General features: G+C 41.7%; 1 protein-coding gene across 5 annotated transcripts in view; it reads right to left on the reverse strand.

The window, feature by feature from the left end:
* unc79 (unc-79 homolog, NALCN channel complex subunit) overlaps positions 1-12,525 on the reverse strand; it is a 43,425-nt gene that overhangs the window by 20,353 nt on the left and 10,547 nt on the right. For all 5 annotated transcript variants that reach the window (XM_086049319.1, XM_086049318.1, XM_086049317.1 and 2 more), the window contains exons 7-23: positions 11,835-11,964; positions 11,677-11,741; positions 10,845-10,933; positions 10,369-10,409; positions 10,152-10,180; positions 8,253-8,482; positions 7,204-7,375; positions 6,838-7,068; positions 5,908-6,098; positions 5,163-5,286; positions 4,476-4,616; positions 3,018-3,233; positions 2,605-2,832; positions 2,329-2,470; positions 1,410-1,489; positions 1,189-1,337; positions 933-1,090 (exon numbers count right to left, since the gene is read on the reverse strand). In XM_086049319.1, the coding sequence (XP_085905445.1) occupies positions 933-1,090; positions 1,189-1,337; positions 1,410-1,489; positions 2,329-2,470; positions 2,605-2,832; positions 3,018-3,233; positions 4,476-4,616; positions 5,163-5,286; positions 5,908-6,098; positions 6,838-7,068; positions 7,204-7,375; positions 8,253-8,482; positions 10,152-10,180; positions 10,369-10,409; positions 10,845-10,933; positions 11,677-11,741; positions 11,835-11,964 (2,416 nt within the window). The remainder of the gene's footprint in view (positions 1-932; positions 1,091-1,188; positions 1,338-1,409; positions 1,490-2,328; positions 2,471-2,604; positions 2,833-3,017; positions 3,234-4,475; positions 4,617-5,162; positions 5,287-5,907; positions 6,099-6,837; positions 7,069-7,203; positions 7,376-8,252; positions 8,483-10,151; positions 10,181-10,368; positions 10,410-10,844; positions 10,934-11,676; positions 11,742-11,834; positions 11,965-12,525) is intronic.

Here is a 12,525-nt window from a genome sequence, read left to right on the forward strand (position 1 = left end):
TTTTTACATGCGGCTACAAGGACGAATAAATCAAAACAATCCTGTAGTGACTGTCCATCAGTGGACATAACCCTGATTCTCCCAAGGTCAACCTGCAGCCAATCACAAGGTGGTTAAAAAAAAAAATCATATCAAGACGTCAATTCCTATTTGCCGGGTGTTCGAGCTGCACTGTAACCATGACAACAAGTGAGGAGATGTGGGCAGTGGTGTAGGACGTATGTTATATAAAGGAAAAGGGGGTCTTTTTCAGATGGTTCACTCGTACACTTACGAATCACAATTTTGGGAAGTTATGTCCAAAATGATGACTATAGTGTTTATACATCTACAAGCAAGAACATTAAAAAGACTTACACATCTAATCTAATGAGCTCCAAAACAACCAAAAATTGCAACTATCCTTCCATCCATTTTCTGTACCGCTTATTCTCATTTGGGTTGCAGGTGAACTGTAGCCTATCGAAGCAGACTTGGGGGCACGCTAACATTCACACCTTTGGCTATGGGCAATTTAGGAGTTCCCATTTGATTTATGTATACTGTATATGTGTGAATGTGTGCTGATTGTACGTAGTTTGTAGTGGTATAAAACTGCACAGCAAAATATTATGAGTAACTGTATTTCTTTTAGTTACTCTTATTTAGCTTTTTATTTAGCTGTATTATATCTTAATTTTCAGAATATTGAGGGCAGTTTTAAGCAACTGTATTACAAACTGTAATATATATATATATATAGGTAAATTAACACCGCTAGGAAAGTGTCCATCCAAATTATAAGAAGATATTTTGATATAGCTCAAACACTGGTTCTCAGTTGATTGCGCATGTTTCAAGTTTTTAAAAGTATCAGTTTTGCTTTTTGCTTTTTTACATCTCTTCTATAAATCATCTCAAAAGGCAGAGGCAGGGGAGAAAATGGCTGTCACCTGCTTCAAATCGTATTTTCCAGTCTTTGCTGTTGAAGTTTGTGTTGATGAGGTTCCAAAAGATGTCCGCCCCGTGGGACAGGGAGAGGGCGTGGAGGAGCTGAGGCACCGCCAGAGAGGCCAGCTGGCAAAACTCAGACTTCAACATCGACCACAAACTGAAACACAAGTCCAAGCATGTGGCATTCTGAACTAGCCAATGTGTTTGGGGCGTGCGAGGTGTTGTGGGGGTGTAAAGGTGGCATTTAGCACATACCTTGGGATGAGCATTTTTTCCTGGATGTAGGCCAGAAACTGGGGGTGATCCTTGCGGGCAAAGTATAAACACTCTCCATGCAGACACAAAATCCTCAGACAGTTCAGCATGTTAAACAAGATGTCAGGCTCTTCAAACTTGGACATTTCCTGAAATTAAGTAAGCAAGTAAACCACCGAACCACAAATTCCTTAAGGAAATTTCTATGTGTAAAATATTACCTGCAGGATGGTGTATATAAGTTTCAAAGACACGGGAAGTTGCTGGTAGGAGAACCTCTTATCTGAGTTGTTTTTCAAATCTTCAAGGAAAAAGAAGAGTTTTGAAAGAAAGGTTTTCCAATCCATCAGAATCTATTTCCGGCTAAAAACTAGATGGGAAGCACCTTTTACGTACATAATCAATAAAATAACCAATCTGTTCAAAACTAAGTAAAACTTAGCTGCCTAGAAGCTGGCAGAAGAAACCCCTCGATGAATTTGACGCCAACGTTCGAGATCTTTGATGTTACTCATGCACAGTGAGCCATACAAATGATTTTGTGGCATATTTGTAGCTTCTTGTCTCCTAACATTCACACACTATATATTAGGGATGTGACGATTCACTGAAGCCCCGATTTCAGGTCCCGATTTTCGATTTGATTTAAAAAAAAGAAATCACTACCATGCTTGTCTCTGTGCGCTAGTGTGGTGCTGCAGCCATCCACAAACGCAATACGCAAGCACAAAATTTGATCTACACCTTCAAAATGTGGTATGCGTCTGGAATGGAAAAAAAATTGAAGACATCATTTTTTTAGCACTCTAAATTACTATATTCTAATGACCTAGGTATGTTGTCTTTTGTTAAGCGTTGCTGTATCGGGCTTGTGAGTGCTGAGATGTCCGAGTTCGATTCAAATCGGTTATTCGATTAATCGGTTTGAATCGATTTTGAATCGATTTTCGATTCATCGTAACACCCCTACAATATATACATTATTCCAGTAGGCAAGGCTGAATGTGGGTCCTCCCCAGTTACACCTGTCACCACTTCAGCAGCATAGAGACTTCCGCTATTGTTTATTTAGCCACATGTGATGTTATTTTTGTGCACAGTTTGTCCCGTGACAGGATGCTGGATGGGGGTGACACTTACGCGCAATATCAGGAGAGTGGTTGTTGGGGTTGTCAGTGTGCGCTGCGACCGGGTTGTCTTCTTCCTCGCTTCCGTTCTCCACTCCAAGGGAGAAATCTGGCTGCGGAAGCAATAATGTTTCCTCTAAACTATCTGTCGGTTCCTGCAGAGAAAATCGGTCACACGTTTCCCATCGAGACAGAAGACGAGGACACAGCACGCTATTTAAAAGCTTTAGTTGCTAACACACAGGGTTCATTAACATTCAGTGGAATAACAATGCACGCTGCGTCTCACCACCAGGCGTATCTCCTCCCGGGGGGTCAGCCTCTCCAAAAGCTCGCAGCCCAGCTGGTAACACAGGATGCTGGATTGGCAAAGGCTGCACTCCAGGGCCTTCTCATCCTTCTGGCAGGTGTGCGAGCCCCCCCACGGGGCTTGGAAGACATTGTTGATGATCCCTACAATATCTTTCCCCAGGCTGGTGTCTAAACCGAGCATCACGCCGTCATCCTGCAGCTCCATCTGGGACAGCGGGCGGTGAGATGACCGTTAAAAACGCAGACAAGGAAGTGGAGCACGACGCACAAATCTCAAGATCCCACCTGTGAGCATTGTTGTCATTGCTTTGTTGCACTTGTCACGACTCGAGTGACAACTATATACGGCGCTCATTACACTTTTGTGCGCAATACGTGTAAGAAGGTCACCTGTTTTAGTATGAGGTCAAACATGAGGATGAAACAGCCCAGGTTCATGTCGTCGTCGTCACAATCTAAATCCAAGGCACAGTGGCCGGTGGCGTGGCCCAGGTTTTTAAACGGACTGCAGCGTAGCGGACTGCGAAATGGGCTCCTGAAAGGACTTGGGAATGGGCTGAGGGTGTTGTGCTGCCCACGTCGACCCGGATCTGACACCACACTCACCTATATGGACGGAACCCATCATAATAACGTCATGTAGCCACATTCCTGTATGCCGCTTGCCTTCAACGCATTCAGATTGATCCTGACATTTTATTATTTGCATTTCTTTACAAAAAGCGCATTCTTGCTGTCAACGGATATTTTTAAAGTTTTTTAACAGTTACTCAAAAGTGTTGGTGAGCCGTCAGGGCCATCAAGGTCTTTTTTGTTGGCCACCATTAAAATCTCTGGCCTACATTTGCAACCAAAATTCTAAACATTTGTTCCATAAAATTAGATTAATTTATTCCCGAAATCGATTCCCGTTGCATCTGCTTCCAGTGTGTGGTTTGGATGTGTTTGGATTTTTCAGTACTGCTCGTCGATGTAATTAAAATAAGTTTGCAGTGACTAAAAAACACACATATATATATATATATATATATATATATATATATATATATATATATATATATATATATATATATATATATATATATATATATATATATATATATATGTATATATATATATATATACATATATATATACTTAAAAATTTAAAAATTGTGTTTTTCCGTCCTGCGGTTGGTTGCTCGGAGCACTTCAACTAGCAAAGCACAGCTGTAGCGACTTGTACACTTTTTTGTGTATTCAATAACCAGCATCTCCAGTGTGTACGATGTATATTATCTAATTATTATATAATTGTCTTTGACATGTTCAGATGATGGACGACGTACATGGCACAGTTGGTTTCTATAATTGTGACTTATTAGTGGCATTATTAAGAGGTGGAGTAGGTCAGGTCAGTTTTCACTAAAGGCCCAGGTATCAAATACACTGAGACTGCTCTAGAGTGTTGTTGGTTGTTATCTTGTCCTGAGCACACTCAAATAATTGCTCAAGCACTGGAGTTTAAAATGTTGAGGCTCAACCCTGACATGTCAGTTAGACTGAATTGAAAATGTAAATGGGAGTGTTACATCTATATTGTAGTTAAATTAAGCCCTTTCAGGAAGCTATATTTAGAACTTGGCAGTTACCATGGCAACATCCAGTCCATCTCGGTGAACGGTAGAAATCAAACCCAATAACAGTTCAAACGTGTTCAGTCGTTACAGAACCCGAGCGTCCATGAACTGACCTTGGGGTGATGTAATGTAATTTTTGTAATGTTTTGATGAGGGCACCGCGGAATGATAAAATCCTTCTATAAATGCCAAAGACGTTTCGACAAAAGTTCACTTCTTTCTTCCTCACCCTGCGAGCTCCAGTGTTGCCAGTCAGATCAGAGGCACGTGCCTTCCTCTGATTGGCCAGCTCCTTCAAAGAGTTCACGCCATCCGAGAACATCCCAATTAGCAACTGAAGAGGCACCACAATATCCAGCTCTGACAGCACCTATGACATTTAAAGGCATGGACACACACACACTACTAAATCAAAACTGTCATTGATGATTGATATTTTGATCGGACGAAAAAAGCGTGAGACCATGTCTCAAGTTTGATGTTTTGGTTAGTTGGTTTGTCTTGCTTTTGCGCAACAATGACTAGGCAAAAATGCAGCAAATCCTTTCAATGTAGCAAATGACTTCATTCCATATACTGGGACATGACATATACCGTAACGGTGGCAAACCACCGCTTCTCTCCGTGATCTGAATCTGACCTATTTACTAAATCTAAATGAATGCAATCTCTCCATCACAGTTGTGTCAGAAAACTTGAAAATGATCCATGGTGGCAAGCTCTAAGTGCATATGGGACGGAAGCCAAAATCTCTCCTCTCTCTCTGTCTCATTCTGTGACCCAGATCCATATTCAGCAGGCTCCTGCCCAGACTTGACACTCTACGACAACCTGTTCAATTCACACGCACCGTGGACAGAACCACGGGATGGTCAAGGGGATGAGTGTGTGAGTCTGTGCGTGGGTGTATGCTTACATGCAACCACAGCAGAGCCTGCTCTTGCACGGACGCTGGATAACCCGAAAATCTGCAGCTGATGAAGCCAAACATTTCTTCCATGGAGAAGGGAAGAGGGCACAGCTCAATGTCAAACATCTTGCTGCATTGAACAAGCCAGAGGGAAATGATGTGAATTCTCCAAAACTTGCTCACAACCACGAAATGTTCCACAGTTTAGAACTTGAAGATAGAGTTTGTTGTCAACGTCCATACAGCAGGGGCGGAGCCAGAAAGTGGCTAAAATGGGTGGGCCTGAAAAAATCAGGGTGGGCCTCCTCGTACAGTCAAATAAAATGACAAACTCACTAATATGAAATTCAGATTTTCCTTAGACAACCACAATTATGTCATTCTTAATATTCAATCAAATAAAAAAACAATGAAACAAATTCAAAAATAATGTAATAATAATTTATTATTTTTTTTAAAAGTATATATTCATGAATCTCACTGGGTGGGCAGTCAATCTGGGTGGCTCCGCCCCTGCTATACAGTATATATTATAATTCAAAATTATCTAAATAATTTGGGAAATATATTCATGACATTAATTACAGAGCATTAGAAAGAGAAATCAAATATTTCTACTCTGCCCCACTTTAGCTGAAGGTGTTTGGGAAAACTGGGACAATGCAGTTATGGACAGCGCCTGCTCTTAAACTTTTTCTTACACACTCGACCACTGCCTGTACTTTGATACTTGAGTGACGCTCGCGTTTACCTTAGAACTTCTCGGAACTCTTTGAGCTGCTGGTCGGGCACCTCTGTGCGGATGGCCTCCAGCCACTCTGGCATAAAACATTCCCACAGTGGTTGGCTGATGACATTGTACGGAATCAGGCACAGGATGCGGTTCAGACCCTCCTTCAGTTGGGTCACTGTGCTACAGGATTTGTCCCAATAACCTCCAACCTGAAGAGAAATTTACAATGCACAACCCAATGATTGACTGGCAACCAGTCCCGGTTGTTAAACCACATGTTCATCACAATTTTAGAGGGAAGTCAGCGCAAAATTTTTTTTTTTTCAAGAATATGTTCTATGCAAGCCCACTAGTTGAAACGGGGCATTGTGATAAATATTGCGTGTGTGGAATAAATGTTAATCCACTCGTTTTTAGCCATCTCAAGGGGCGGCCATTTTGTCTTCTGTCGACTGAAAATGACATCACAACTGCTCACAACAACCAATCACGGCTCAGGTTCAGAAAACAGGTCGGCCGTGATTGGTCGTTGTGAGCAGTTGTGCCCCACAGATGGCTAAAAATGAGTACATTTTGCTGCTTAACTTATATTCCACTAACGCAAAATTAATCAGAATGCCGTGTTTCAACTAGTGGGCCTGCTGGGAACATATTCTTGAAAAAAATATGTTTTACTTGACTTCCGCTTTAAGAAATACTGATGGCATTATCAAGTGCTGGTGATTGGTATTGGCGAGGACTCTAATCTAAATACCGTCCTTTTGCTCATAATCAATATATGTTTTAGGTTAATCTATTGATTTTATGGCTATTTTCTTGTTTGTGCTTTGTTACAGTTCTAGCTGTTGTGAAATGCACTATACAAATCAAATTGTACTGTATAAGTGTAATTAATTGACATGAATTAGTAGTGATATTTTTGATGCCGTCACATTTGTGCGACCTTACCCTGGCAAACTCGACGGGTTTGGGCAGCAGACACATGACCATGACGTCAAATCGCACGTCACACACCGTCTTTAACCACTTGGTGACAAACTGTGGTTTTAGCTTTTCCACCAGGCTTCCCACCTCGTCGTCCATCATGTAAGCGGTGGAGTGAAACCACTGGAAAACCATACTGACCAGCCGGGCCAGACTCTCAGTAGGTGTGTTCTCATTGGGGGTACACAGACTCACCTGTGCATGTAAGCAAAGTTCAGAGAAGCAGAGCAATAAGCCATATAATTGTGATAAGGTAGCCATGTGACGTGCATATCCTTATCTAATGTTCCCTGTTATTCGCAGATACGGCAACAGGCCTTCGGTACACACCAGGAACCAGATGCCAAACTGACTGAGAAGGCGCTGATCGTGCTGGTCGTCCTCCTTGTTATCAAACTCGATGTTGTCCAGAGAGTGATGCGAGGAAGACAAACCCATCTGCCGACGCCTGTTGAGCTCAAACTCACGTTGTTCTGCATGGATTTCAGCCTCCTTTAGCAGGCTGGAGAGATATGGAGGGGATAATAAAAGACACACTCCCTGGATGTAACACACAAACGCACATCAGTGGGGACAGCTGGAGGACATCCAAGTTAACATTAACATTATTATTGTGGTAGGAGTGTGTGGTCGGGTGTAGAAATGCACGACATCATACTCAGTTGCGGCGACAGTTATGGTTATCAAAAACAGCTCACGGGATGATGAAGTGCAGATGTGCATCAATACAAACTACAATCACAATAATTAAAATCAAAGAAGGCTTTAATCAGGTAAATAGTAATATTTGGTTAGCTTGTTTTATCCGGCTAATAATAATAATAAACACATCTTAGTGTGATGCAGTGTAGTTCTCGAATTTCTGAGAAATTATTACCTTTGTTAAGGCTGATTTGTGGATACACCTCTTGTGCTGGATTTTTATTATAGAGTATGCAGGTGCACCTAATATATTGTCCATTGAATGTTCAGTAAGACATAGAAGTCTTGCTTTAAAGCGGAAGTCAACCCAAACATATTTTTTTTCAAGCAAAATACACTTGTTTTTAACCATCTCTGGGGGGGCGGCCATTTTGTCTTTGGCTGACCTGTTTTCTGCATCTGAGCCGTGATTGGTCGTTGTGAGCAGTTGTGATGTCATTTTCAGTCGACAGAAGACAAAATGGCCGCCCCCCGGAGATGGCTAAAAAGGAGTGCATTTTGCTGCTTAACTTATATTCCACAAACGCAAAATCAATCAGAATGCCGTGTTTCAACTAGTGGTCCTGCTGGGAACATATTCTTCTTGAAAAAAAATATGTTTGGCTTGACTTCCGTTTTAACAAGTCTCCATCTTAATATAAAAGCCAATTAACAGGATCACAGAGATGTGAATTCACCTTATAACAGCTTCCACGGTGCAAACTAGCTCCTCTGCCCCGCACTCCCGGGTGTTGATCGGAGGAGGCGAAGTCTGGTACAGATGGGTCTCCGCCGCAGCCCCCACCTCGCTACTGTGGTGGTTGACATGGCAACGCTTGCAATAGCGGACAGGCCGGTTGCCATGGCGCCCACAGCAACCGGCCGAGAAGCAGGTGACCACAGCCCTCCTGACGTGAGAGCTACAGTTCTGAGAAGACACGGGGCCAAGTCATAAGAGGAAAGGGCACCCTACGATTTCAGTTCTAATCATCTCATGACAAGCTTCTCCTAAGTCTCAAAGTCACTGATGCGTTTGCTGAGAAACATTCATCCCTCCACATCTGCTGGGATTTGAAAAAAAAGAAATCTTTTTGCGTCCCCAGTGTCTCAGGCTTCTAAAAATAAAAAGCATGGCACAAGGGAACCATCCTAATCTGATCAGCCTCTAATCTTTTGCCATTAGAGGGATGCAGTGCTGCCTATCAAATTAACATATTTGCCGTCCCTCACGTGACGTCCCTCATTCAATCATCCATCTTTCAGCAGTGCTGCACGACTGACGTTACATTTCGAAATGCTCGCGGTATTTTTAAAGATTTGGGAACGCTGGTGCGTTCACGATGGCCAATGTGACACGCAATGTGAGGAGGGAAAGATGACTCAATTAATAATGAAAGCTCCGGTGTAAATCCAGGTGGGAGTTGAAAGGGCTTTCTGAGATGAGTGGTGCAAAGCCTGCTGCAAAGGGGGAGAGGATGTGGATTACATGTTCTGGACAAACTAGTTGGAGGCAGACCGTTTCCACTGACAACGCGGGGTTGCTATGCTTGATTGGAATCCAGGAGATCATCTCACGTTCAGTATTCCAGGTGTATCTGTGGAGGCCATTAGGGAGCAATCACTCAGCTTAAGCTTCATAAGCAAAATAACCCCTTTCAGTTTCATTTGGAAATTATTTTACATGTAATACTGAGCTACATTAATACACTGTGTATTGGGAGAACACATCCAAAACTACATGATAAGATTTTTTTTTAAGTAACTCCTCCTCCACTTTATTGTACATTACAGTTAATATAAGCCCAAAAGTAGTTATATCATGACCAGAATTGAAGTAAATTTTCATTTGATGAATTGATCTCCTCGGACAAGAAATAGACTAAGAGAAATGAGTGTAAAATAAAAGCACTCTTTTTCTTTTTACATTTTGAAAACAATTCATATACCTGAGCTCTGCCAGGAAATGCTAACTTTTGCACCGTTCAAAATACTCCTGATAACATCTACCATAATAAAGCGCCCTATATTCGTGCCCAGTGCAAGTCTGGCGTGAAGTGAGATCTAACTGTGCAAAGAGGCAGGCTGCACCGAGTATTTTCCCAACACACAGGCAGCTTGACGCAGTTAGAAACGGGCGGTTTGCATCGTTGTAGGCGTGAACACAGCCGATTGGAAGCGGCTCCTCTCATTCCCTTTAAAATGGCATGCAGGCGTGCAGTCATCTACCGTGCATGGCAGAATCAGAAACTGATTTGCTGGAGAACATGCAGGGGGTCAAAATGCAAAAAGTACGTTTATAAGAAACTGGAAGCAGACCTCCACGGATGGATGATAAAAAAAATTGGCCAAGGCGATCACAGATCACCTCTGTGAAGTGGGCACTTGTAGATTGGCTTCCACTCTGATAGTACGTGTCGGTGTGTGACCGCCCACCCCGCAATAGCTGTACCACGCACAGGGCTGTGATTTTAAATATATCATAAAGTGGATAATAATAAAATAATTTTTTCAATAAATTGATTTCTACAATAATTCAGAGAGTTCGACGCACTAAAAAATTCTTATTATTTCTGTGCATAGAATTCAAATCTTCTTACCTTCTTTTGACAAATGGCAGATATTTCAGCTGTAAATCAAATTAAGAACATTATTTCATAACCAACAAGAAAAAAAAATCGCTCAGTACATCTTTTAAAGCAGGGGTGTGGATCCAACAGACTGTGGGTCAAATACGGTCCTCGAGTGCATTTGATCTGGATCTGAAAACCCCATAGGCATTTTTTTTCATTTAAAATCAAGGTTATGAATGCTCACCTTGGGGCAGAAGAACGTCAACAAGCCATTCAGCGTGGTCTCTGAAAAGGTGGGAACAATGTATAATCTATGTTTTATTAATAGCAACGCTCCTCCATATACTGTACATGAAAAGCAGCCTTGGATAAGGAGAGAAATAATCAAAGACAGGAAGGATGTAATGTCAGGAATGTTTGTTAATAAAGGAAATGGAAACAAGGAAGTAGGGCTAGGTAATTGGATGAATTCATTGCTCAGGGTGATTGTTTTCTTTTATTGATTTTCTTAAGATGCTTTCAGAGCTTGTTTTGTATTTGTATTTTTTCTGGGGGAAGGAAAAACAGTTTTTAAAAATATCCTTGGCCGTTGTCTTTATATAAGCAAAGGTTAATTCAAATTAAAAAGTTATCAAAATTGGAAATCAAATTTTGGTGGGGAAAAAAAAAAATCTGAGATTAAGGCCATATCGGCCAGTCGTAAGAGGAAATGTTGCATACCCGGCTATTCGCTGGCTGCACTCCTCACATATGTAAAGAGGAGGTGGCTTGTCTCCCAGGGCAACAGAAAGAGTGGGATCTATACACATCTGCAAAAGAAAAGAAGTTTAAAATTATGGATACTTGTCAATGATATGTTAATAAGCACAACTATACACTATGGTCTACTTTCTATGAGTATCCCGCACACATCCCAAGAGTAGAATATGAGTGCACTATTTCATCCTTGCTAAAGAAATATTGTCACACGTCACAAGTCTCTACATGCCTCGATGTGAATGGCTTCCTGCATATGGTACTCTCTGCTCCCTTTCAACCTGTACTTGGCATATAGTGCTCTGTGAATTACTGTTCCCAGCACCTCCATCCCCAAGGGCTACGTGGGGTCACCGCTTCCAATTAAGCCCAGCCCTCCCCTCCCCCCAACAGCTCCACATAATTGAAATCCGTCTCCTGTCCCTGCTCCTGCTCACACTCTATTTGTCCATTTTGAGCATGGCTGCATGGAGGCAGACCAAGCAAATAAAAGAGAGCAACAAACAGCAGAGGCTGGTGTGTGTGTGTGTGGGTGTGTGCGTGTGTGTGTGTGTGTGTGTAGTGATGCTGATATCATTACATCTGCCTGAATGTTCACTGATTTATTTACCGTGGGGCTCACAAAAGCAAACACGCTGATGTGTGTGCTCCAACAATCTGCAGCATGCCACACATGCAGTCCCTGTAAAGTTCATGTGTGAATCTCGCGACACAGAATAGTTTAGCGAACAGCCCCTCCCTTCAAAAAACGCAGAATAATAGAAATACATTCAAGGCACATCTTGACTTGGGTCACCTTAACAGCAGGTTTATTGATGGCATTGTGGCACTCAATATGTTGACAGTGAATGGGGTTCCAGGCTGTTGAGAATAAATAGCAGTAGGGCAAATGGAGAGCTTTGGTTAGTTATAGGACATTTCGAGCCGAGAGATGAAATCTAAAAAAGAGCTGACCAGTGTATTGCAGCCCTCGGTATTCACTGATGGCTCCTGGTGGTTTCAGGTTGGGCCAGTAATGAAACAGCATCTGCACTGCTGGAGGCTTGACTTGGGATGGGCCATAAGATATGACGTAAAGAAGGTCCTGCACACAATAGATACGTCTAGAATAACTTTATCGCACACAATGCTCACACTAATAAAATCCATCAAGGGCTGTGGAGAAAACTCTCATTTAAAAGATGATCTGAGTGGTATTAAGATAACATTTTAAAGTAATTGGGCATTGTTATCTTTCTTAAGGCTATGAATCTATTCTTAAAGCTACTGTCGTCTTTGCTAACAGTGATGCTAGCACTGGCTAAGGGATATTTAGTTTGATGCCGAAGATGAGGAAACAGGGAGAACTACTTCAAATTCACTAATAGTAATTAGTGAAACAAACTCAACGGGAGGTAGTCAAATATTGAAAAAGATATTCCTTGTAACTTGGAAACATTTAGCTGATTCCTTCGGTATTTACTTATGATGCTCATGTGAGCTAAGGAAAAGATGAGTTTTCTATCATCTTACAACTGGCACACAAGCATGGTTCATTTCATTTGACAAGTAAACACAAGCTATTCAAATATTCACAGCTATTTGACTATCACCTCTGGAATTTGGTACTTTTTTTTATTATTTTGAATTTCTACTGAATAGTACT

The sequence above is a fragment of the Filicampus tigris genome, chromosome 13, assembly GCF_054856515.1.
Source record: "Filicampus tigris isolate MCC_2025a chromosome 13, RoL_Ftig_1.0, whole genome shotgun sequence".
Classification (NCBI taxonomy): Eukaryota; Metazoa; Chordata; class Actinopteri; order Syngnathiformes; family Syngnathidae; genus Filicampus; species Filicampus tigris.